At 39.6% G+C, this 14,359-nt stretch overlaps 1 protein-coding gene across 1 annotated transcript; it reads left to right on the top strand.

Annotated features, from left to right (window-relative positions):
* Positions 1 to 808: 808 nt before the first annotated feature.
* LOC112242216 (NACHT, LRR and PYD domains-containing protein 1b allele 2-like) lies at positions 809 to 13,420 on the top strand. The gene is made up of 11 exons (XM_042314003.1): positions 809 to 849; positions 971 to 1,088; positions 3,996 to 4,104; positions 5,749 to 5,876; positions 9,504 to 9,588; positions 10,230 to 10,381; positions 10,489 to 10,565; positions 10,936 to 11,141; positions 11,801 to 12,051; positions 12,237 to 12,356; positions 13,156 to 13,420. Exons 1-11 carry the CDS (start codon positions 809 to 811, stop codon positions 13,309 to 13,311), a joined length of 1,443 nt encoding a protein of 480 aa, XP_042169937.1. The 3' UTR covers positions 13,312 to 13,420.
* Positions 13,421 to 14,359: the final 939 nt, after the last annotated feature.

Raw genomic sequence — 14,359 nt, 5'->3', positions numbered from 1 at the left:
GGACCCTGAACAGTCACCACATCAAATAGATGGAAACATTCCATACACAATCTCTGAGACCTATTATGGGTATCCGGTGGCTTGACAGGGTCTTCAACCTGGAGGTAATGCAGAGAGCAAACAGCATAAAGGCACAGCTCCGATGCCACAACATCAGGATGCCCCAACACCGTCTCCCAAGAAGGATTCTCTTTGGCGAGCTGCAGCAGGGGTATTGAAAGACAGGCCGGCAACAAAAAGTGTTGCAAAGACCATCAGCAACAGGCAACTTCGAGCGGGAAAGAAACAACCATCTAACTGAAGCCAGAGAAAAGTGTAATTACTGTTCAACCGGGCCAACAACACCAACAGAAGAACTTGTCTTTCCCTCATGTCTCAAAGTCTACATTTCAAAACTGGACTCCTGAGCCACTCAAAAACCCACAATAAACCAAAGTGACGTGCACAAGATGTCATTATCCAAAACGACGGACTCCCAGAGAGTGAGAGAGAAATTGGAGAGTGGTACGTTCCTATAGAAAGGAAATGATCGTGTGTTGAGTCTCTCAATTTCCACATTTATCTGGCGATAGCATGAATTGGCTCCCACAGATATAGGCTTTCACAATAATGGAAAAGCAGCTATTGATAGAAACTTATGCATGATAGATTTCGAATGCTGTGCTGTTAAAAACATTGAACATATTTTATTTTTTTATTCCCAGAGAAAAAAAGCTAGTGGATATCAATTAGTGAAGTCTTTATGCAAGAATGGTGGAGTTTACAAACCAGAAGGGAAATAAACCTTAATGAGAGTATAGCCTCATGTATGAGAAGTCTCATTGATGAACAGTTTAAGACATATTTCCCGTAAGTCATTTAATCATTATCAGTCAAAAATAAAATAAACAATTAATACTGGAATTCAATCAACATGGAATTTAAAAAAAACTGGTAACCATACTTTTGATTTGGACATATTGTGTTTCAGAAACGAGGGCAAACATGGCCCAATCAGGGAGCAGATTGATACATTCACCCTTGACACAAACAGCTTGTTTCGGAAGCACCCAGAAATGTCACTACATCTGATATTCCTCAAGACAGAGGTAGGCTTTTTTTTTATATTTGGAAAAGCAGCATTGACATACACCCTTGTTGGGGTTCGTACCTTGTTCCTTGTCAATCATTGGCTCATAGATGAAATTAGCATTCTGACAATATCTTTAATTAAATCATTCAAAAACCTTTATTAATGCAATTGCAGACAGAAGTTGACACCAGGAACATAGCACGCATGGTTCCGAGTAAGTTGTGCAAATTAGAAAAGGGTCCTAGTTGTTTTATCATGCCTACAGTCATATATCTTAGTGATGTCACTGCCTTTGTCGTTACCTTCTACTCATGAAACCAAACCCATGCCTTCATAGCTATATAAACAAGAGTGTTAGTGTTATCTGAAAGCTTAGCAGTAAATGTCCAAGTTGATTTATAGTGAATGTCTGACTAGTCTCTTATCTCTTACACTCCCCTACAGAGTTCTGTCTTCACAGTCACACATTTCTCAGACCGTTTCTTTATAAAGGGTAGACTAGAAAACAACTGTGGAACAATATTAAACCTTTATAATGTGTATATATATATTGTTAATCTGTAGTCTAGGACCCTATACATGTAAGGAGGGAGGTGTCTTATAACCCCTCCCCTTCTATTAATACAACATAAGATAATCAATTGTTATAATACATCAAACATTTGGTACAACCCCTATCATGACCCCTAGGTGAACCCCTGACACCCCCCACTCCACCCCCACCACCACACACACAAACACACACACACACACATACACACACACACACATACAGTGCCTTCAGAAAGTATTCACACCCCTTCACTTTTTTCACATTTTGCTGTGCTACAAAGTGGAATTAAAATAGATTGTAATTTTTAGTCAATTCATCTACACAAAAAATCTAATCAAATCAAATTGTATTGGTCACATAGATGTATTTAGCAGATGTTATTGCGGGGGTAGCGAAATGCTTGTGTTCCTATCTCCAAAAGTGAAGTAGCATCAAACAATTTACAACAATACACACACATTTCAAAGTATAATAATGACATTAAGAAATATATAAATATTAGGACGAGCAATGTTGGAGTGGCATTGACTAATATACAGTACAAGAGAATTAGTAAAAATAAAAAAAAACTCTGTAATGTCAAAGTGGAAGAACAATTCTAACATTTATTGACAAAGTATGAAAAATAAAACCCTAATATGTCTTGATTAGATGAGTACCCCCTTGAGACAATACATGTTAGAAACAATTGTCTCAGCGATTACAGCTGTGAGTGTTTTTGGGTAAGAGCTTTGCACACCTGGATTTTACAAAATTAGCACATTACTCTTTTTAAAAAATCTTCAAGCTCTGCCAAGTTGGTTGTTGATCATTGCTAGAAAGCCATTTTCAAGACTTTACAGCGATTTTCAAGACGATTTAAGTCAAACTGTAACTAGGCCACTCAGGAACTTTCGATGTTGTCATGGTAAGAAACTCCAGTGTCTTGTATTTTAGGTTATTGTCCTACTTAAAGGTGAATTAGTCTCCCAGTGTTTGTTGGAAAGAAGAGTGAACCACGTTTTACTCTAGGATTTTGCCTGTGCTTAAGCTGTATTCCGTTTCTTTTTATCTTAAACAACTTCCTAGTCTTTTCCGATGACAAGCATACCCATAACATGATGCAGCTACTACCATGATTGAAAATATGAAGAGTGGTACTCAGTGATTTGTTATGTTGGAGTTGCCCCAAACATAACGCTTTGTATTCAGGACAAAAAGTTAATTTCTTTGTCACATTTTTTGCAGTATTACTTAAGTGCCTTTTTGCAAACAGGATGCATGTTTTGGAGTGTTTGTATTCTGTGCAGGCTTACTTCTTTTCACTCTGTAATTTTCATTAGTTTTGTGGAGTAACTACAATGTTGTTGATCCATCCTCAGATCCATCCTCAACTATTAAGCTCTGTAAATGTTTTAAAATCACAATTGGCCTCATGGTGAAATCCTGAGCAGTTTCCTTCCTCTCCGGCAACTGAGTTAGGAAGGACGGATGTATTTTGTAGTGACTGGGTGTATTGATACACCATCCAAAGCTTCACCATGCTCAAAGGGATATTCAGCGTCTGTTTTTTGTTGTTGTTCTTTTACACATCTACCAACCTTACAGATAATCGTATGTGTGGGGTACAGAGCTGAAGTAGCAATTCAAAAACCTTTATGAACCACTATTATTGAACACATAATAAGTCCATGCAACTTATTATATCATATGTTAAGCATATTTTTACTCCTAAACATATTTAGCGTTACCATAAAAAATTGGTTGAATACTTATTGACTCAAGAAATTTCAGCTTTTCATTTTTTATATTTCCTGGTTGCTAAAATTCTAATAGGTTGCCTAATTTCAGTTTATGTGACAAAACAAACAGTCAGTGTAGAAAATCATTGTACCATTTAAGCCGCTGTGAAGGGTATTTTCCATAAGCAAAAATATTGTATTTCCAGCATATCTGACATCACTCATTAAGGTTAAAACAATCCAATACAGCACAAGAACACAAGATTTGGTAAATCTAGTGCTATGCAAAGTAGTTTCAGAATTAGGAAAAAACGACTTCAATTTTCATGCTCATGCATTAGTGGAATATGCTGAAAAATGTGCTCAGGCTTGAACGCCTTGTGCCTTTTAAATTAATTTGAAGCGTTGTTTGAGGAAATGCTTAAGGAGAAATATACTTGTTTCTGATGTCTGTTGTGTGCTTGTTGTGAAATGTATTTTCCTGTTGGAGTGCTTACATGTTTATAATTACAAAATAAAAATGAATGCACACAAAACAAATACTGCTTACAGGGTAAGGAAACCACTTATATATATTTTTGTAATTTGGGTGAACTATCCCTTCAACTTAAAAAATGGGTCTCCTTGATCATGTTTTTCTATCTGAAAGGAAACTGAGTTCAAGGCAAAACTAATCTTTGACCTCCGCGAGAAGAAGAAAAAAATCTACTCCACTTTAACCGAGTCAATCAAGGACTCCATGCATCGATGCTATATAAGTAAGTCTTGAAATTAATTTGTATTATCTGAAAAGTATTCAGACCCCTTCCCTTTTTCCACATTTCGTTACATTACAGCCTTATTCTAAAATGGATTAAATAAAAAAAAGTCCCTCATCAATTTACACACGATACCCCATAATGATAAAGCAAAAACAGGTTTATAGAAATTTTTGCAAATGTATAAAAAATTTAAAACAGAATTCAGACCCGAAATTGAGCTCAGGTGCATCTTGTTTCCATTGATCGTCCAAGGATACGTTTCTACAACTTGATTGGAGTCCACCTGTGGTAAATTCAATTGATTGGACATGATTTGGAAAGGCACACACCTGTCTATATGAAGTCCTACAGTTGACAGTGCATGTCAGAGCAAAAACCAAGCGATGAGATTGAAGGAATTGTCCATAGAGCTCAAAGACAGGATTGTGTCGAGACATAGATCTGGGGAAAGATACGAAAAAATGTCTGCATCATTGATGGTCCCCAAGAGCACAGAGGCCTCCATCATTCTTCAATGGAAGAAGTTTGAAACCACCAATACGCTTTCTAGAGCTGGCCGCCCGGCCAAAATGAGCAATCGGGGGAGAAGGGCCTTGATCAGGGAGGTGACCAAGAACCCGATGGTCACTCTATAAGAGCTCCAGAGTTCCTCTATGGAGATGGGAGAAACTCCCAGAAGGACAACCATCTCTGTAGCTCTCCACCGATCAGGCCTTTATGGTAGAGTGGCCAGACGGAAGCCACTCTTCAGTAAAAGGCACATGACATCCAAAAGGCACCTAAAGGACTCTCAGACCATAAGAAACAAGATTCTCTGGTCTGATGAAACCAAGGTTTAACTCTTTGGCCTCAATGCCAAGCGTCACATCTGGAGGGAACCAGGCACCATTCCTACGGTGAAACATGGTGGTGACAGCATCATGCTGTGGGGATGTTTTTCAGCAGCAGGGACTGGAAGACTAGTCAGGATCGAGGGAAAGATGAACGGAGCAAAGTACAGAGAGATCCTTGATGAAAACCTTCTCCAGTGTGCTCAGGACCCCAGACTGGGGGTGAAGGTTCACCTTGCAACAGGACAACAACACTAAGCACACAGCCAAGAAAAAGCAGGATTAGCTTCGGGACAAGTAGCTGAATGTCTTTGAGTGGCCCAGCCAGAGCTCGGATTTGAACCCGATCAAACATCTCTGGAGAGACCTGAAAATAGCTGTGCAGCTACGATCCCCATCCAACCTGACAGAGCTTGAGAGGATCTGCAGAGAATAATGGAAGAAACTCCTCAAATACGGGTGTGCCAAGCTTGTAGCGTCATACCCAAGAAGACTCGAGTAATCACTGCCAAGGTGAATCAACAAATGATTGAGTAAAGGGTCTGAAGACTTATGTAAAAGTGATATTAAATTTTTTTGCAAAATTTCTAAAAGCCTGTTTTTGCTTTGCCATTAGGGGGTATTGTGTGTAGATTGTTTTTGATCCCTCATCAATGTCATCCATTTTAGAATAAGGCTGTAACGTAACAAAACGTGGAAAACGTCAAGGGGTCCGAATACTTTCCAAATGCATTGTATGTAGAATGTGCAGTATTAATGGCAGATGAAGTCATACAATTGTTATAGAAACAATATGATGACTGTGTTTTAGGGTCATCAGAGCATACAGGAAAAGATTCTCTGAAAAGGATGAAAAATGAGCTACATCATCACATGAAGAATAACAACATTTTCCAGAAGGCCAAGGAAGATATGCTGAGTGGTTTAATAAACCTGAAGGTTTGACACGTTCAGGGCCGGATAGCATATGATAGCAAAATGTGTAGAATATCAGGCAATGAGCTTTAAAACTGCAACATTTTCTCTGAGCCTCATGACAACGTGTAAAATAGCATTATAAAACACACATTTTTCTGTCTGCACCACCGCAAAATGTGTTGAAATGCAGTAAGTTAGCTGATACAATCCCTGGACACATTATACAGTATAGTTAGAATAATGTGGTACATTTTATTGATTGGACATCCTCAAACTGTACATCAACTATACACATTCATGAATTTAAAAAGGACAGTCGATAAAAGAACAAATAGGCACTGAAAAATAAACATATTTGTTGGAGGATAGAGTGGCAGGCTATGGCTCAGGCATTTACATTATTGTTACCTGATAAAATGTCACAATGTATTATTTTCATCAAGACTGTTAAATTTTCATATTGTTTGGACAGCTGACAAAAAGATCATCCTTAATTTAGTTGAATAATCCACAGTAAAGCAAGGCATGACGTTATGTTTCAATGTAACCATTGTTGCGAAAAGTACATACACGTTTATCTATTGGTGTGTTTTCTATCGGCCAGTCTCAATAGAGGGAGGGGGGTCGGCCTCCCGAGTGGCACAGCGGTCTAAAGCACTGCATCGCAGTGCTAGAAGCATCACTACATATCCGGGTTCGATCACGGGCTGTGTTGCAGCCGGCCTTGACCGGGAGAACCATGCGGCAGCGTCGTCCAGGATAGGGGAGGGTTTGGCCGGCTGGGATGTCCTTGTCCCATCGAGCTCAAGCGACTCCTTGTGGCGGCCGAGCGCATGCACGCTGACTTTGGTCGCCAGTTGTACGGTGTTTCCTCCGACACATTGGAAGAGCTGGCGTCCGGGTTAAGCGGGCAGTGTGTCATGAAGCAGTGCGGCTTGTAGGGCATGGTTCAGAGGACGCATGGCTCTCAACCTTCATCTCTCCCGAGTCCTTACAGGAGTTGCAGCAATAGGACAAGACTGTAACTACCAATTCGATATCACAAAATAGAAAAAGGGATAAAAAGTACCAAAGAATATACACTACAAGTCAAAAGTTTTAGAACTACTACTCATTCAAGGGTTTTACTTTTTTTAAACTTTTCTACATTGTAGAATAACAGTATGGACATCAACTATGAAATAACACATGGAATCACTTTTTAAAAAAGTGTTAAACAAATCAAAATATATTTTATATTTGAGATTCTTCAAATAGCCACCGTTTGCCTTGATGAAAGCTTTGCACACTCTTTGCATTCTCTCAAACAGCTTCACGAGGTAGTCACCTGGAATACATTTCCATTATATTCTTAAAAGTTAATTTGTGGAATTTCTTTCCTTCTTAATGCGTTCTTTCGGTCTTAATGAGCCAATTAGTTGTGTTATGACAGTGTAGGGGGGTATACGGAAGATAGCCCTATTTGGTAAAAGACCAAGTCCATATTATGGCAAGAACAACTCAAATAAGCAAAAAGAAACGACAGTCCATCAATCCTTTAAGACATGAAGGTCATTCAAGTGCAAGTGTATCTTCAAACTGGCTCTGATGAGGAAATCCACAGGAAAGGAAGACCCAGAGTTACCTCTGCTGCAGAGGATACGTTCATTAGAGTTAACTGCACCTCAGATTGCAGCCCAAATAAATGTTTCACAGAGTTCAAGTAACAGACACATCTCAACATCAACTGTTCAGAGGAGACTGCGTGAATCAGGCCTTCATGGTTGAATTGCTGCAAAGAAACCACCACTAAAGTACACCAATAATAAGAAGAGACTTGCTTGGGCCAAGAAACACGAGCAATCGACATTAGACAGGTGGAAATTTGAGATTTGTGGTGGTGTCGGTGAACGGATGATCTCTGCATGTGTATTTCCCACGGTAAAGCATGGAGGAGGAGGTGTTATGGTGTGTGGGTGCTTTGCTGGTGACACTGTCTGTGATTTACTTTGAATTCAAGGCACACTTAACCAGCATGTCTACCACAGCATTTTGCAGTGATACGCCATCCCATCGAGTTTGGGCTAGTGGGAAAATCAATTGTTTTTCAACAGGACAATGACCTAACACATATCCAGGCTGTGTAAGGCTATTTTACCAAGAAGGAAAATGATGGAGTGCTGCATCAGATGACCTGGCCTCCACAATCTAATTTGAGATGGTTTGGGATGAGTCAACCGCAGATTAAAGGAAAAGCAGCCAACAAGTACTCAGCATATGTGGGTACTCCTTCAAAACTATTGGAAAAGCATTCCAGGTGAAGCTGGTTGAGAGAATGCCAAGAGTGTGCAACACTTTCATCAAGACATAGGGTGGCTATTTGAAGAATCTCAAATCTCAAATATATTTTTGTTTGTTTTACACTTTTTTGGTTACTATATATTTGAGCTCTTCTTGCCATAATTTGGACTTGGTCTTTTACCAAATAGGACTTTCTTCTATATTCCACCCCTACTTTGTCACAACACAACTGATTGGTTCAAACGCATTAAGAAGGAAAGAAATTCCACAAATGAACTTTTATTAAGGCACACCTGTTAATTGAAATGCATTCCAGGTGACAACCTCATGAAGCTGGGTGAGAGAATGTCAAGAGTGTGCAAAGCTGTCATCAGGTGAAGGGTGACTATGTTGAAGAATCTCAAATATAGAATATATTTTGATTTGTTTAAAAAAAAAAAGTTTACTACATGATTCCATATGTGTTATTTCATAGCTTTGATGTCTTCACTATTATTCTACAGCGTAGATTCTACAACGTAGAATAAAGAAAAACCCTTGACTGAGTAGGTGTGTCCGAACTTTTGACTGGTAATGTATATAAAAATAGAGTTAGGGGCCACTCCGCATCTACATTTTGCGAAAGAGCTTCGATATTGCTTGGATAAAACAGTATGTACATAGGGTTCTGTCCTGAAAGTGCATTTAAAAAGGCAGTGGGTGTGCAGTTTGTTACTTTCAGGTTTGTTTATCAGTTGGTACCATTTTAGTTCAATGCTCTCTAAAATGGCTGATTCAAAAGAATTATGGTCATTACTAGAATACATTCTGTCAACATTGCAAGCCCATAAAAATACACATTTACATAGACGTTCATTTGCCATACTGCAAAATCTTGGCCATTTAAAAAATAAATGATGCATAGCCACTGGTGATGCCATACAGGTTTCCAGCCTGTATTGTCTTGAGTAGCAGCATTTGGCATGTATGTTAGCATTCAAATGAAGGTCAGTTGTGTAATGTCTTTATATGTAACAACCCTTCACGTTACACAGCAGATGGAATGATGTTGGCTAAAAGTAAACAGGCAATGTACTCAAGTGTTGTTGCTATTGTCATGCTGCTTTCACACTGCAGGTTATGGGTGCATTTTCAGATGGGTTAAGTTTAGTACTCCTCTTGGGATCTGCATGTTTCCACAGTCACCATAGCAATTATGATCGCACTTGCTGAATTTAGATATTTCCGGCTTGAAAGCAAACCAAAATACACTCAAGAAGAACCTAGTTTATAAACACCTGGTTTACAGCATTTAGACCTGGTTGTGGTAAAGTACAATCATCACTTGGTGTGAGAGTGGACTAAATAATAATTTCTGTCCTGTATTAGGATCACATCATGATGCAACTGAAGTGTAAACTACAAGAATCAATGGATCTCTCACTCAAGACCCCCAACAGCTCGTTCCTCCCAGGTAAATGAAGGGACCAAATGCTTTAGTTATTCCAATATAGCTATAATCAAGTCAAGTACTCGTCAGAACATGTCTGGAAACTATGTCCCCTTTATCTTGAGCTGCATTTAACTACGTTAAGTAACTCACGTTACTTTCAATCTTGTTGTTTGTAAACAATTGAGTAATAACCCTTTATATGCTCGGTTATAAAAAAGTAAGACAACAATACAAAAATATTTCAGCATTTTTGTCTATGGCAGCCTAAAATGACTAAAGAAACCCCAATATTGGATGCCAGCTAGATAGCATTTTACTTAAAAGAGAATTTTAAGGGTTTTACAACTTGATGTTAGATGGTTACTCACCTTAAAGTAATCTATGAGCCAGGAGAAACTGTAATCCATGTTAGTTTTCTTTAAACAGCCACTACAAAGATCAGGTAACTTTAGCCACCACAAGCTAACAAACAATAGAAGTGAATGGGACATTTGAGCATGTGTTTCTTCTTAAAATGAAATGGTCAAATCACCTCAAAGTAACATCAAACCAAATACAGAGTTAATTTCAGGAGATTTGTCCAATATCTAAATTCAAGTTCTAAAATCCTGAGCTTCCCCTTTAAAAGCTGATGCTTGTCCTGAATCCGTTCTCTTGTGCAGATGATGTCACTGTGGAGTATAACAAGATGAAGATGTACTATGAGAAACTGATGGGTTGCTCTAGTACAGTACAATTCACTCCAAGATTGGATTTGCACACAAAAAGTACCACATTTGAATCGCAGTCTGGGAATGGTAGGAAGCGTGTGCAGGTATGTTTGTGGGGAGTTGATTAACCACATCTCAACAATAGGAATTCAGTCTGAGAGTATTTGATCCCATGTACTAGTGTTACCTGGTCTTCCTTTTTCTGTTACAGGTGTCAACAGGTGTAACAATGTTAAATCCTGAGATTGTCAAAGATCTTACAACACATAACCACAAGCCTACATATAGGTAACTATTGATCACTGAAACTTCCACGAATTTATCATGGCATTTTCCTATGGTCATGTTTACCAGTAATCCAGAGGAGGCTGGTGGGAGGAGCTATAGGAGGACGGGCTCATTGTAATGGCTGGAATGAATAAATGGAACGGTATCAAACACATCCAACAAATGGAAACCACACGTTTGAATCTGTTCCATTTATTCCATTCCTGTAGTTATAATGAGCCCGTCCTCCTATAGCTCCTCCCACCATCCTCCTCTGTACTAATCAGTTCCACACAGAATCTACAAAGACATTAAGTCAAGAGTGGTTGACTCTTTTTGATTAAAAAAATTAGTTTACAACTGTCATCTTTTCCCTTCGTCTGCCTCACAGGCTTCAATGCTCCAAGGCAGGTCTTTTCCAGTGCAGTTCCACTGGTCTGGTGTTTCTGATGGAAGGGAAGGGAGATGTGGTTTACAAGGTGACTCAATGGGACAGGAGCCTCCTGGGCTCCATGACACCAGCAGGACCCCTATTCAGCATTGACTGTCCTGAGCAGTCTGTCTGCGAACTGCATCTCCCACACTGTATGTGTGATGGTAAGTGATGCATCACTGTATGTGTGATGGTAAGTGATGCATCACTGTATGTGTGATGGTAAGTGATGCATCACTGTATGTGATGGTAAGTGATGCATCACTGTATGTGTGATGGTAAGTGATGCATCACTGTATGTGTGATGGTAAGTGATGCATCACTGTATGTGTGATGGTAAGTGATGCATCACTGTATGTGTGATGGTAAGTGATGCATCACTGTATGTGTGATGGTAAGTGATGCATCACTGTATGTGTGATGCATCACTGTATGTGTGATGGTAAGTGATGCATCACTGTATGTGTGATGGTAAGTGATGCATCACTGTATGTGTGATGCATCACTGTATGTGTGATGGTAAGTGATGCATCACTGTATGTGTGATGGTAAGTGATGCATCACTGAATGTGTGATGGTAAGTGATGCATCACTGTATGTGTGATGCATCACTGTATGTGTGATGGTAAGTGATGCATCATTTCAGTATATTGATTGTTTTAATATGCAATATAAAGATTATTCTAATAACTCAATAATAAAATGGGTATGACATGACATTACATGACATTACCACTGAATAATACATTCATACTTTGGATGAGACTTACAGTAAATTAAACCATTATTTACAGTCAATCAAAGCATTGTTCTTATTCTGCAGAGAAGGATGACAATTTGTCCGTGGCCCATGTTACTGATGGCAACATGGAGATTGTTCAGCCACTCAAGACGACTCCTACACACGTGATTGTAAACATCACACACCTCTCCCTCTTTGGCCTCATCAGAAATTGGTTCTCCTTCCTCCCAGTCCGAAGCCAGGTGCTGCTGTTCCTCCGACCACAAGGGAACAGACCCCAGAAGCGCATACTGAATGTTATTTTGTTGCCCAAGAATGTGCCACTTTGTGAGGTAATGTTTAGAATATGTAGGAATTCATTTTTTGTTTTGTAGAATGAACTTGAACGTAGATATTGTTCTAGCTGGATAAATGGTGGTAAAATGGCTCATTACCATTACTTGATTTCTTTCAGAACTGTTAGTGTGAATGTGTTTGATCAGTTTGCCTTGAAGTAATGCACCTTTATTCTTTGAAGGTGGAATATCAACAGAGGGGGAGTACTTTCATTATATCCAACTCCAACTGCACATTGACTCCTAGAGGAAAATATGGTCTCTGCTGTGAGCTGGTGGCAAATTCAAGCATACAGCCAAAAGTAAGCATGGCCATCACATTCTACCATACATTACAATATGCACTGAGTATACAAAACATTAAGGACACCTGCTCTTTTCATGACATTGACTGACCAGATGAATCCAGGTGAAAGCGTTGATCTTTTATTGATGCCACTTGTTAAATCCACTTCAATCAGTATAGATGAAGGGAGGAGACAGATTAAAGAACATTTTTTAAGCCTTGAGACAATTCAGATATGGATTGTGTATGTGTGTCATTCAGAGGGTGAATGGGCCATTGAATGTGTCATTCAGAGGGTGAATGGACCATTGAATGTGTCATTCAGAGGGTGAATGGACCATTGAATGTGCCTTTCAGAGGGTGAATGGGCCATTGAATGTGCCTTTCAGAGGGTGAATGGGCAAGACAAAATATTTAAGTGCCTTTGAACAGGGTATGGTACAGTACTTGGCTTGTGTCAAGAACTGCAAAACAGCTGGGTTTTTCAAGCTCAACAGTTTACCGTGTGTATCAAGAATGATCCACCACCCAAAGGACATCCAGCCAACTTGACAAAACTGTGGGAAGTGGGGTTGTGACTCAATATTAGCAAGGTGTCCTTAATGTTTTGTACACTCAGTGTAAGTATTCCTTTGTAATGTGCTACTACTAGTTTGTGGTGTTGGGTTTGATGTGTGTTTTTTATGTGCATGTACCTGACACCATGAAGTTCCCACAAGAAAATTTTTCTATGTGCTATATGTCCAGCTACAGTAATTCTATCTCTCTGTTACTGTCTACATTTGGCTAATATTATTTTTCATCTTGTGTTTCAGAGTGGTCAGTTAGACTATGACTACAGCCCGAACTTACACCCCACATTTCAGGTGTTTTTGGACTGCATGTCGGGTGCGGAGAACATCAGACTGAGTCTTTTAGACAGAGGAAGTAACGACCAAAGAGTGTGGGAGAGTCTAGTTCCAATAGGTTAGATCAAATGCCAGTTTGTTATGAACCTGTACACCCCTCACCCCCAACTTATTTAAACTGTATACAACACACTGTACACCCCTCACCCCCAACTTATTTAAACTGTAATCAACACACTGTACACCCCTCACCCCTACTTATTTAAACTGTATACAACACACTGCACACCCCTCACCCCTTACTTATTTAAACTGTATACAACACACTGTACACCCCTCACCTCCTTCTTATTTAAACTGTATTCAACACACTGTACACCCCTCACCCCCTACTGTATTCAACACACTGTACACCCCTCACCCCCTACTTATTTAAACTGTATTCAACACACTGTACACCCCCTCACCCCCTACTTATTTAAACTGTATTCAACACACTGTACCCCTCACCCCTACTCTGTACCCCACCCCTCACCCCTACTTATTTAAACTGTATACAACACACTGCACACCCCTCACCCCTCTTATTTAAACTGTATTCCACACTGTACACCCCTCACCCCCTACTTATTTAAACTGTATTCAACACACTGTACACCCCTCACCCCTCACCCCCCAACTTATTTAAACTGTACTTATTTAAACTGTATTCAACACACTGTACACCCCTCACCCCCTACTTATTTAAACTGTATTCAACACACTGTACACCCCTCACCCCCTACTTATTTAAACTGTATTCAACACACTGTACACCCTCACCCCCTACTTATTTAAACTGTATTCAACACACTGTACACCCCTCACCCCCCAACTTATTTAAACTGTATTCAACACACTGTACACCCCTCACCCCCTTATTTAAACTGTACACTGTACACCCCTCACCCCCTACTTATTTAAACTGTATTCAACACACTGTACACCCCTCACCCCCTACTTATTTAAACTGTACACCCCTATTCAACACACTGTACACCCCTCACCCCCTACTTATTTAAACTGTAACACACTGTACACCCCTCACCCCTACTTATTTAAACACCCCCCTCACCCCTTTATTTAAACTGTATTCAACACACTGTACACCCTCACCCCCACCCCTCACCCC

Source organism: Oncorhynchus tshawytscha, unplaced genomic scaffold, assembly GCF_018296145.1.
Source record: "Oncorhynchus tshawytscha isolate Ot180627B unplaced genomic scaffold, Otsh_v2.0 Un_contig_1763_pilon_pilon, whole genome shotgun sequence".
Classification (NCBI taxonomy): domain Eukaryota; kingdom Metazoa; phylum Chordata; class Actinopteri; order Salmoniformes; family Salmonidae; genus Oncorhynchus; species Oncorhynchus tshawytscha.
Note: the sequence above shows the minus strand (reverse complement) of the source record. Positions and strands in the feature narration are given on the sequence as shown.